The sequence below is a fragment of the Malaclemys terrapin genome, chromosome 6, assembly GCF_027887155.1.
Source record: "Malaclemys terrapin pileata isolate rMalTer1 chromosome 6, rMalTer1.hap1, whole genome shotgun sequence".
NCBI lineage: Eukaryota > Metazoa > Chordata > Testudines > Emydidae > Malaclemys > Malaclemys terrapin.
Genome location: NC_071510.1, coordinates 82,938,190 through 82,951,166, shown reverse-complemented (window position 1 = coordinate 82,951,166; position 12,977 = coordinate 82,938,190). Strand labels below are relative to the sequence as shown.

The window sequence follows — 12,977 nt, the reverse complement described above, 5'->3', positions numbered from 1 at the left end:
ACTCACCTAAGAGTGTTTTGCCCAGCTCAGTGCAGGATCAGGCCGAATATGGACTACAAGACACTGAGGAGAAAATGTAAATATTCAGATAGTGAAATTATTTTTGTGCCCTGTACAAGCAAGTAAAATCAAGAACTAGATGAATCACCTTTGTTAATTTGGGGGGTGAACATATCTCTTTGCACTATTCATTATATTTAAGGTTGCTGGGACTAATTGCTTATTTGCTGTGCAATTTTAGTTTTTGGTGGGGGAGGGCTTTAATAGTATGTAAACAGCATTAAATATCTTTTTAATACCTCCAAGGAATACCACTTCCCTGAACTCTGTCTTTTAGAAACATCAGACTGATTCAGACTAGCAGCTCAATGGCAAAGATACTTAATTCACACAGGCACTTGTTTCTCAGTGCAGAACAGCATCAGTTCACTATTACTGACAGCAGATGGTAGCAGTCTTGCATGAATTAACTGTTTGCACTGAAGAGGTAAAACAAAGAGGTCTGAAAATATTTTCAGCCTCTGAATATTATGTTAGAAGAAAATGCTGGCTATCCCCATGTGCATGTTTTTAGCACTAGAACGAAGTGTCCTGCCACTGTCAGAGGGCCCCCAGTTATTATTCAAATATTTTAAATGCTGTGGGGCAAATCCTGATCTCAATAAAGTCAATGGAAGAACATCCCCTGATTTCAGTGGGGCCAGGATTTGCCCCTGATATAGGCTGGGGAATGGAGGAAATGTGAGTTTTTCATTATACTGCAGGGAGCCTAAGTCTATGAACATTTTGCTGGTGAGTGTAGGCAAAGACCTAGATCTTTCAATAAAATACAGTCAAACCACTGCTGAAATCTGGCCCCAGAGCTAGTGTATCCAGCCGCATGGAGTAGGGGCCTCCCCAAGTAGTGTAAAATCAGTATTGTGGCTTCTGTACTGCCACTTTCCCCTGTTGCCGGTACACAGTGCATTTAAAGGCCTGCGGCCAGGGTGCCTCCGTCACCCCAGCTACAATCCCCAGCTACAGTGTCAAGCCCTGTTTCTCAAGGAAATAATTCATCATCTGAGGTATGTGATGAGGAGTAGGGCAATAGGCAGCAGCTCTTCTCCATATAGAACTGTGGGGTAGTTTATTGCCTGGATATAGATGCTGTGCTGACTCTTCAGTCTGTCACAGATCTCAGTATTTTTAGCAGCATCTGCAACCCTGATTGGAATGATGTGATCGGGACAGTGCATTACAGGGAGTCCAGCATCCATCCAGCATTTGTCTCATGAGTTTAACATTGTGTTGGTTCTGGCGTCTAAGAACTTGCCCTTTCGCACTCTTTAGAGTTCTGACTGATTCAAGAGCGTCAGCTAACAGCATGGGTGGCAGGGATGTTGTGAAAATGAAGCCAGCAGCATAGGGACGTACAGTGTCTATCAAAGAACTTGTACTGGAAATGTACCCACCTACACAACCTAATGCATTGCCAAGTGTTCCAGAGATTATGTTTCAATCCCCAACTACAGTTTCAAGCTCTGCACAGAGCCAAGTTTGGACTAGGAGAGTGCAAAGGTGAACTTTATGCTGGCTTTATATGCATGCTCACATCCCCTGTTCTTCACCCCATTGAGTTCCAGTGTGAGCTTATTGGCCCTATCTAAAGATCTAGCTCAGTAGCATTTAAACTAAGTACGGGTATTGTGTAAAAATAGAGAGAGAGATAGAGAGCAGGGTACCTGTTCCTGTTTTGGGTGTTCCAATTTTGATATTTTACTTTTCTGGAATCATTTTCAGATTGCTCCTAGCTGTGACATACTAGATGCTTATGCCCCTTGCTGAGTGCAGAGATGAAGTAGGATTCTATTTTGGTGCAGTGGTACCTTAGCAGTGTTAAAGCAGAGGTGCTAATCTGTTGATATAATTACAGATTAGGTCATTGTTAAAGTTTTGCATTAGAGTGCAAGTTTGAGTGAGTTGTGGCGTGTATTGCTTTTGTGATGAATGAGAAAGCCTTATGAAGCATTGGACTGTTATCAACAGTGTTGTAAATGATATCAAGGTGAAAAGGAATGCACAAAGCCTTTCCCTTAACTTCTTACTTCATGAGGCGGTATTTGATAGCAGCCTTCAACTACCTGAAGGGGGATCCAAAGAGGATGGAGCTCGGCTGTTCTCAGTGGTGGCAGATGACAGAACAAGAAGCAATGGTCTCAAGTTGCTGTGGGGGAGGTCTTGGTTGGATATTAGGAAACACTATTTCACTAGGAGGGTGGTGAAGCACTGGAATGGGTTACCTAGGGAGGTGGTGGAATCTCCATCCTTAGAGGTTTTTAAGGCCCAACTTGACAAAGCCCTGGCTGTGATGATTTAGTTGGTGCTGGTCCTGCTTTGAGCAGGGGATTGGACTAAATGACCTCCTGAGGTCTCTTCCAACCCTAATCTTCTATGATTCTATGCTTTTAATACTTGGGGTGGATGAGGTATGTCCTGCTGCAGCATTAATTAAACATGTTTTTGGTTTGTTAATAGACTGTGTTCTTTGTGAAGAAAACTACAGTTCTCTGTTTGTATGGACTGGAAGATAACCTCTGTTCATGTGGACTAGAGCTCAGGGCCATTACCAGTTTGAGGAAGTTAAAATAGCCCTGAGACCCCCACTCCCAATCTGATCCCCAGATAAAACCATCTTTGCCCTTCAACTTGGCAAGACCCAAGGATCATGATCAGAGGGCTTGTCTACACATACAGCAGCACAGCTGAGCTGTTGTAGCACTTGAGTGAAGATGCTACTATGCTGACAGGAAAGAGTCTCCTGTCAGGATAGTCAATCCACCTTCGCGAGAGGCAGTACCTATGTTGATGGAGAAGCGCTGGCTACACCGGGGATTAAGTTTGTATTACTAGGTTGCTCAGGGGTGTGGATTTTTCAGGCCCCTGAGTGATGTAGTTATATCGACATAAGCTTGTAGTGTAGAGCTGGCCTGATTGTCAAGGAGCTGTTCAGTGAAGGCTCCTCAGCCGGGGTATGCATTACATTCTGTCAGAACATACTTTTAAATGGCAACTTTGCCCACTTGCTTTCAGCTGTTAACTTCCTCACTGCTGTTACAAGTAACCTGAGCTGCCTTGAAAACCTTTGCATCATAATTAAAATGAGAGCATAACCTACATGGTACACTTATTTCTATTTCAGAATTAGAAACTGTACACTTGAATATTGATTGCTTAAATGCCTTTAGTGTTACTAAAACAACAGGGGTCAAGTTATCCTTTGTGTAACTTCACTGAAGTGAGCTGCTGAATTACACTATCGAGGAATTGGCCCATTTTTTTTTGTTCAAATAGCATGTTGTATTTTTTCCTAAAACCATTTTGATAATAAAAACAACTGATGGATTCTTTCAGGAACACCCATTACTTGGTCAACCATTCTTTGTCCTTCATCCCTGCCGGACTAATGAATTCATGGCTCCTGTATTGGCTAATTCACAAAGAGAAAACAGGTGAGGAACACCAGTGCAGTTTGTGAGGCGATAGCAAGATGTTTAATGTATGTAAATCAGTTGTGTACACTTGCAAGGTCAGAACAACAGTCAAGAAATTGTCACCCCCTCATCTGTGTGTAGTAAAACTGTGTTTTCACTTAAATCCAGTAAGTTAAAATAGACTCAAAATGCATAAAGCGCATTAGTAACTTCATTTTAAAGAAAGTTGTCTGGTATAAGGTGACTTTCAGGCATAAATCTGAACGTCAGTAAAGATTTTTATAATACATGCATGTTTTCTTTGTTTTTTAGGAATATGAACTACATTACATCATGGCTGAGTATTGTAGGCCCAGTTGTGGGGCTAAATCTACCTCTGAGTTATGCAAAACTAGTGTCTGAACAGAATACAAAAACGGATTAAATCAAAAGGTAAGAGGGGAATGGCATATTTTTTAGTCTTATATAAAATCAGATTCTAGTTTGCAAGCATTTCAGCTTTTACTTCTGAGCCTTCAGTTCAGGAGTGCTGAGGATTTTCCATCTGACAATTTACACCCAGTCACTCCCTGTGTCATTGCAATTTTGCTTTTCACTGGAGAGCTGAGCGGAGGTCCTTCTGGCGCTCTGCCAACACCTTTCTTAATAGCCAGGAAGGATCTCCATTGAAAGCCACGGTGTTGATGCTCTGTGTATTGGGACTGCTGTCTCAGCAATATCAGAGCTTCTTGGCTTAACTCCTCCAGCGCGTATTTAATGGTGTGATCTAATGTACTTGCACTGCAGTGATTTTTATTTTGCCTCCTCCACTGCTTCTAATTTCTTGTTCAATGTCTCCACTTCAGGGCCCCAAGTTGAAGCAGAGGTATTTGTGAATTGTAGAGCTACTGCAGCCATGTCTGCAACGGATCTGACACAAACTACCCAGTTCCCTGCCAGTCAGCACAGCTCAATAAGGCTTGCCATTTGGGGCTTTTCCCCCTGGCAGCAACATGCCTGATGACAGCTGAACACCTAAGAGCTGGCTGCAATTAGTGACACCTCATGTTCCACCCGGACACAAGCTCCATTCCATGTGACAGCACTGACTCTTTACGATTCACTTACTCATTTCCTACCTCAGATTCTCCCTCCTTTTTTCCTTGGGTTTGGTCTTTACTGAGACTATATCAGAACACCTATAAAAGGCTGAGTTTTCTGGCATGGGATTGAAACAATGGATTTAATTCTACTCTGAAAGATATCAGACAGCACCACTGTGTATCTAGAGAAGTATGCTATCAGTCTGCAGACATCCACAATGATGCAGTTATATATGTGAACATGGGCTTGAGTCCAATTTAGGGTTAGTATGTAACCTGGAGAGGATAGTGACACTTAATTGCCAAAACTCTGATTGCCAGATACCTCAGAGTGTATTGGAGAATGTATTGTATATGTATTGCTTAATTGAACAAATGGGTCAGAATTATAGATGAATAGTACTAATAGTCTATGTATTGGTTACAATTCTACAATTCAGGGTGCCTTGGTACAATCATGTGAGCATGCTGCTTCTTCCTTCTTCACTACTTCTAAAGGATTTTGTCTCCAAGGGAAGGTACTGTTGTAGTAAATTAGCATTTCTGGTTGAGCTAGTAGTTATTCATGAGTAAAGGCCTGATCCTGCAGTCCTAACTCAAGCTAAACTCCCACTCATATCAATGGAGTTTTGAGTGATTAGAGATTGTATAACAGGGCCCCAAGATCAGCAAAAAACAGGCTAGAAATAACTTTAGTATGACAATCAGTTTTGATTCCTTCTGAATCACGTTTTGTTCCAAGTGTTCTGAATTTATTTTGTACAGTTGCTCAGTAGATAAGAATTACAGATTTTGCCTTTATGTGTTCAGTGAAGATGACACAGGGGGAGTCAAATATTAGAATATGTTGGATCAAAACTGCAAATGTAAAATTTATGGGATTTAAAAATCTGTGTTCTCAGAAGTTTTATCATCTTCATGTTATTAACTTAGTTGCAATATGTGTGTTTGTGATGTGAAACATAATACAATCCTTAAAATGCTATTGACAAAGTGAAATTCTTTTGCTAGGCCATTTGGAATTCATAGTAAATGATACTAAAACACATTATTTATCCTATACTGGATTCTAATGATCTGTGATATCTTTGTTCCCTCCATAACTTGTAAAATGTAGTTCTTTGATGACTTTTCATGACAGCAGTCAGATTGCCTTCTTTTCAAAACATTTGGTTATGTATGTTTTATTGTAAACAATATCTATATCCTATTTCACACATTGAAAGAAGAATTATTTCTCTTTATACACGAGGAGAAACAAACAAGAGGAAAATAATATGATTTTAAATCTGTATTTAGAAGCCCAGATGCTCAGCCTTGCTTCATGCCCTTTGTGCTGCTCCAGTGAAGCAAAGGGGCTCAAACAACCAGCTGAAGATTCCCAGCTGGTCAAACTGCTTCTGCCTCCACCCCAGCATAAGAGATAGGATGAGGTGTGGCCAGAGCAAATTGTGTTTTGGCAATCCTGGGACACTGGAATGGCGGCTAGTCCCAGTGTAAATAAGAGAAGGCTGCTCTACTTGCACTGAGGGTTGAATTAGCTCCCACTATCCTCGGGATCAGGCAGGGGAGGCACACAAAAAATACACAGTTCCATATACGTGCATGCACAAGTATGCACACACATGCACCAGGTGCACTGACTGCTGTATGGCCATATTGGAGGATCTAGCTCATGGTTATCTTTATGTAGCATTGCAGATGTTACCCAGCATTGACCTATGGGTCAAATGTACAGAATAAACAAGTCCTTGCTGCCAAGAAATTCAATTTTTAAGATACAGGGCCAGTAAAATATGACACAGAATGCGCAGAGTAGGATTTAATGTATATAGCTGGAGTGCTTGTTTTAAAATATTCTTCATAGGCCTAGTGTGGAGGATTCCTTGATAAAGAACCAACAGATATTCTTTTTCACTTTCAAAGTCTTATTTATTGGACTAGTTTTTGGCCACTTGTCAGAAAACAGCAGTAACAAAATGGTTTGGAGTAAAATTTATTTGCATAGTTTCCTAGCTATTTCTAGGAGACTAACACTTCCTGTTTTCCAGGCATAGCAGACTTGTTGATAATACTCCTTCCAGTCATGACTATTCTTTACTATTTACCTAAGATAATCCTCGTTTATTACAAGTTCCACAAAACACTGCCCTGAGGCGTTACTGTGAATACAGTCTTTCTGCCCATGTGACAGCATTAAATAAATTAACTCATGGGATATATTTCTAGACAAAGGAAGTTCAGCTTGTATCATTTATTAATGCAGTTACTCATATGAGGCCATAGCTAGCATAACCTGAGACTGGTGAGGTAAATATGAAGTTAGTCCAACAGGACCCTCACCACCCTTCTATTCAGTCAACATTCCTTTACAGACCCGATTTTCTCTGTTTCATCCAAACATTACAAAGAAATGGGGTTGCCACATGAACTGAGAAATCGACATTCAGTTCCTTTTAGACGCAACAGACCCCATTGTACAACATGGTTTTCCCTCTTTCATTTATCATTGTAAACAAGACCCAGATGATTTGGAAAAAGCATGGCACATTGTCTTTGATTTCAGATCTGTCCTTGAATAGCTACCCCCAGGCACTTGCCACATGGGTAGCTACACCGGGCACTTTTTTTCCCCAGTACATTCCTCCCACCATACCTCTAGGAGCACCCTTTACCAATAACACACTCTGCATCTGCTTTGAAAAGCAAACTGTTTCCAGTTTTTGAAGCCCATTGATGTCCAGCTGATAAACCCCTTTTAAATCCCAACCGATTAATAATGAGCACCTTGGTGCTGCTCTCACAGTTGCTTAGATACTATGATAATGGATACTAAATGCAAAGATAAATAGGAAGGTTACAGCAAGTGGGAGAGTTGGACACATAGATGAGTGATTTGGCAAAACGCATCATATATCTCTTAAGTTTGTATATTTAGTACTAACAAACAACTAAAGAGTCAGATCATTAAGATGGTTAGTTCAAAAATTCTCTGTATTTTGGTTAAGATGTCAACAGTAATAAAAAATATTTAGTATAAGTAATGTAGTGACCTTGTAAAACATTTAACACGTTTGCTCACAAAAATCCTATCTAATTTCAAAATTATATCAATCACCGGTGCTATATTTCATTTTGTTTGGCAAGTATGTTCCAAAACACCTAAGTTTTTGGCAGCATGGGTTACTCTTTAAGTTTTGCAAAACTGCTACAGAAAAGTTTTCAATTATAAAGCAGTTTTAAAACTCCTTAAGTTTCTTGTCTGAAATCTGGAAAGAAATATTGAGAATCCTACTACTGGAGACTCTTTCTTAAAGGAAGCTACCAATACTTGTCTTTGATTGTAATTGAGCACATGGGGCTTGTTACATTTTCTGATTCTTGTCGTTTGCCTTTGGTTTCTGGGGGAGGCAGGAACACTGTTCTACATATGTAAACTTTTTTTGCATCTAGGCATAATCTGCTCCAATAGAAAGTTTGGTTTTGGAATAAATATTCTTTGAGTCAAATTAATATTCTCATTTTCATCAGTAGTGACTACACTGATTTCAGTTTACACTGGGCAACATTAGAGCAGGATATGGTCAAGTAACTTAAATTTATCCCTGGTCTAACGCCATTGATTTCATTGACATATTTCCAGAAATGAATTTGGGGCAATAGTTCTTTGCCAGCTGACACAGCTATGATTCAGTGGGTTATTGTTGACTTTTACATTTCAATGTACATTACACAGAATTTCAGTCGCAACAAAAAAATATTGAGTAACTTCTATTCCATTATAACACAGCCTGAACTGTGAAGTTCCTACTGGCTCCTTTATAATTCTGTCATCTAAAAAGTCTAGCTTACAGTAATGTGTTCTGTATCTTGTAAAAGACACCGTTTTTTAAAAGTGTTTTTGTGATTCACCCCTTAGCAATAAGAAAGGGAAGTCATAACAAGTGCTTACCAGCTGGAAGAGAAAGATACAGCTAGAAGCTCCTACTGCCCACTTTCAGGCTGCAGCTGCTTTACTGCTAAATTTAAAAGACCAGCTTGAGAACAGCATTCTGGGAAAGTACTGCTGGGGAGTGTTAGTGGGAATAGGAAAGTGCTGTGCTTACCACTGTTAGGCCCTAGTTTTCATTAGGTTGTCACCAAGTTTTGTTTTTTTAAAACTCCAAGGAAACTTTCACTTAAGAATTCAAGGGACTGATAAAACTGTGACTTAGGGAGGATTTTTAACTGAAGGTTGGGGAGCCATTCACTTGTTTGATAAGAGGATGATGTTTATAGAAGACCTTATTGAAACACCTTTCCCTATTCTCAAGCCTGTCAGAACACAACCTTCCTTTCTGCAGCACCAGTGGATTTTTATCTTGTGGTAGCTTTGCTAGAGCAACATCCGGTGCTTAATTCACCCTGGAGGGTCGTATCTGGAGGAGAGCAGGCAGTTTGCTCCTCTGTGGTTGCTCTTCCTAAACCACACCAGCAGGCACTAGATAGAGGTAGACACTAATTCAGTGCCTCATTTACCCATGTCCCTTTTCCTAGTCATTGCTGGCCAGCTTCAGGCTCATTGACAGAGCAGAGTGTGTGCCAGTGGTGTAGCTAGGAGTGGAAATTTGGGTAGACCCCAATTTATGGTGGATGGGCAATGACCAAAGTTCTGGAGATCACAGCAAAACATGTATTTTGCATATTACTATACTAGATACATATTGCTATTGCATATTATATTTATTTGAATTATTGGGGGCCAGGATTGTAGGATGCAGAGAAGGAATTTGCATGCAGGGAGCCCAGGGACTGGGCTGGCCAGTGGAAATGGGCAATCCCCACAGCTCTTGGGTTGTCAGGGCTGGGGGTGCTGGTGAGCGCCCGGCCAGGCCCACCGACAGGGGGTGCCTGGGTGAGTTAAAAGGGCCCAGGGGCCGCCGGCTGCTGCAGGCCCTTTTAAATTGCCCAAGCGGGCCGCAGGGCTCCTTGGCGTGCATGGGGTGGTACCGGCGGCAGCGAAGGCAGCCGGTCAGGCATGTGGAAGCCCTGGCAGTGCTGGAAGAGTGCCCATTAACTGTTCTGCCCTGTGGCCCAGAATTGCTGTTGGCAGGCCTGGGCCTGGCTGACACCAAAGTTGTTGAGAACCAGGAGAAGTTTGCAGCACTGGGTAGAGGCAGGGATGGGGCCAGCCATGGTGTTCTGCAGATGGGCCAAGAGCCAACTTCTCTTAAGCCAAGTCTCCCTGAGCCTCAACCACATGGACATTGGCTTCTGCATTCACATAGGCTCAGATTTGGGTGGGCCTGGGTGCAAATTGGGTAGACCATGTGTCCACCCATGCCCACCCCTTGTCTGCGCAGCCCCTTGTGAGAAAATTTTCACCACCAATGATCTGCATCCCTGGGTTACACTGCTGGAAGCTGGCTGAATCAACCTCCCATCCCCTCAACTTCAGCATGTCACCTTTAGTGTACAGCAACTTGAAATGCAGAGGGAAAAGCTCATGTTGCTGGCTATTGCTATAGTGGGTGTAGCTCCATATTTGATGCTTCCTCCACCTCCAGAGCCAACAAGAGCCCAAAGCAGGGTGGCATACTGGCTGAACCTGTGTGAGAAAAGATTTGGCAAACTGTAGAAATGAGCTAATCCTTTTTCTCTTTGCACCTGATCCAAAATAAAATCCGGAACTGTTACTAGTAGATCGTAGCCAAGCTTTACTTGGCCAAGGGAAGACTGAGCCAGATGCTGGAGATACTGTTCTCCAAGCATCATAAGGTTCATTCTCTCACATCCTAAAGTTAGCTGTCACTTGCCTACTGTGGTCAACCATCTGCTTTAATATTTATACATGCCCTGCTTTATGAAGCAGGAACATTGACTAGTGTTGATGAAAGAATCACACAGCAAAGCGGAACTAGTTCTTTCTTCTCCAGGCTCTTCTCTGATGTATTTGTACTGACTCCTGTTTTGGGGGATTTGGCTTTAATAGCGGGTGGTTGTAAGATTTATAAAGTGTAAAACCATTTGTATAGGAAGGTCAAATATCTGAGTTACTTTTTAATTTATTTGGGCTTTGACTGCTTTGACTTTCTTTCTGGAACATCCTTTCTTCCAAATAACACAAGTCTGAGCTCCTCCGAGCTGGCAGAATACACAAACGTGTTCTCTGGACAAATCCTGACGCCATTTGCTAACTCACCCGTTTGACATGTTGTTTAGCCTGTATGACCTAATAACATGGGTTCATTAAACAAATTAAAATTCAACTTGAAACAAAGTACTAGCCTTGATGCCTCTTTGTGCCATTCTCCCATTCCCACCTTCATGGCCTTCTTCCACACTACCTGTGCCAAACCCACCTTCCTCACCTCACTGAAATCCTTCCTCCAAATTCACTCATGCTGCATTGCCTGCAAAGAGTTAAAAACATCTGCCTTAAGGGAAAAAAACAAAACAAAACAGCTAAATGTGCACATGCCTGAGTCTCCACCTGATTTTATTGTTGGTACCTATGTTCTTTCTCTCTGTGCCCCCCCCCCCCTTTTTGTTTGTTTGTTTGTGTATGGCCCATTACATGTTGAATTGAGATGGTGAGCTCTTCAGGACAGGGAGCATGTCTGTTTCTCTATAGCACCAGATATGCTTTCAGGTGCCCAAAGGCTGTAAGGGGAATGGGATACTTAGCCCTTCATTCTTTGACCCCATTCAATTAAAAGTTAGATTCAACACTCTGAAGATTTCTTTCACTGAACCAGGGCCAGTTCCAGGCACCAGCCTTCCAAGCAGGTGCTTGGGGTGGCAATCTGCAATGTGTTTTTGCCCCCATGCAGCGCGCCGAAGTGCCGCTGCGGACGGTGGGGGCAGTCCGTGTGCCGTTAGAGCTGCATGCGTGTTTCCACGGCAGCGGCAATTCGGCGGCAGCTTCTATGTTCAGCTGCCCGCGGTGGCGATTCGGCAGCAGCTTCTGTCTTCCAGCTGAAGACAGAAGCTGCTGCCGAATTGCCGCTGCCGCGGAAACGCACGTGCCGCCCTAACGGCACACGGACTGCCCGCGCCGTCCGCGGCAGCAATTCGGCGCACTGCTTGGGGCGGCAAAAACAGTAGAGCCGGCCCTGCACTGAACTGCAATTAAACAGCTTTCTAGTTTTCAGCCTCCCCCATCCCCTTTTTTTTTAAACGTTCTCCCTCATCATACCAATAGCAGCACCTAGTGACAGAAGCAGCTCATGACAACTCTGCATTAGGAAACTATATCAGCTGCACTTACCGGCCTGAACACTTACCACTTCACTTTAACACTTCCCTTTGCTATCTTTCTTGCTTGCTGGTGTTGAAATCGTTTTCCTCAATATTTCTGGAAGTTGCTCTAATTCCTACTGGCTATTTCTAAACCAGAATAGTGAGTTTAAAAAACCCAACTGATATTCCATGAATGAATAGTAGGGTCTGAGCTTCAGGTTCTTGATGAGCTAACTACAGCCTCACACTAGCCCGAATCCCACCACCAGGAATTGTTTACAATAGTGTTTGTAAGTGAAGGCCAACATTTTCAGACATACTCCCTAACTGTACAATCAACAATAATATAGGCCTATTACCAAAGACAGATGGTAAAATTAATAATGGTGCAGAAAAGGAATAAGTGTTAAATAAATACTTCTGTTCTGTATTTGGAAAGACGCAGGATGATGCACTAATATCACATGACAACAAAGTCCTTTCCAATCCCTCAGCAACAAAAGAGAATGTGATAAACAAATCGGCATGCCTGGATAACTTGTATCCAAAAGTCCTAAAAAAGTTGGCTAAGGAAATCTCTGGCCTGATTGTTAATTTTTAATAAATATTGGCAATCTAGAAGACTTGAAAAATGTTAATGTCAAGCCAAGAGTCTAAAACAGCCAGTAAGATGACACAGGTAATTATAGGCTGGTTAGCCTGACAATAGTTCTGGACAAAATAATGGAAGAAACTGATAGATTCAACTATTAAAGAATTAAACAATAGAAATATGAATTGTGCCAGTCAATATGGGTTCTACAGAAAATAGGTTTTGTCTCATAGTTTCTTAAAGACAGAAAGGATCATCATGATCATCTAGGGTGACCTTCTGCACATTGCAGGCCACAGAATCTCGCTCACCCACTCCTGTAATAGACCCTAACCTCTGGCTGAGTTACTGAAGTCCTCAAATCTTGATCTAAAGACTTCAAGTTACAGAGAGTCCACCATTTACTCTAATTCAAACCAGCAAGTGGCCTGTGTCCCATGCTGCAGGGGAAGGTGAAAAATCCCAGGGACTCTGCTACTATGACCTGGGGGGAAATTCTTTCCCAACCCCAAATATGGCAATCAGTTAGACCAGGGGTAGGCAACCTATGGCATGCGTGCCGAATGCGGCACACAAGCTGATTTTCAGCGGCACTCACACTGCCTGGGTCCT

At 42.2% G+C, this 12,977-nt stretch overlaps 1 protein-coding gene across 4 annotated transcripts in view; it reads left to right on the top strand.

Annotated features, from left to right (window-relative positions):
• The window catches only part of ATG10 (autophagy related 10), a 146,140-nt gene extending 140,603 nt beyond the window's left edge, over positions 1-5,537 (top strand). For all 4 annotated transcript variants that reach the window (XM_054032741.1, XM_054032742.1, XM_054032743.1 and 1 more), the window contains exons 6-8: positions 3,391-3,488; positions 3,783-3,902; positions 4,316-5,537. In XM_054032741.1, the coding sequence (XP_053888716.1) occupies positions 3,391-3,488; positions 3,783-3,894 (210 nt within the window). In that variant the 3' untranslated portion in view covers positions 3,895-3,902; positions 4,316-5,537. The remainder of the gene's footprint in view (positions 1-3,390; positions 3,489-3,782; positions 3,903-4,315) is intronic.
• Positions 5,538-12,977: the final 7,440 nt, after the last annotated feature.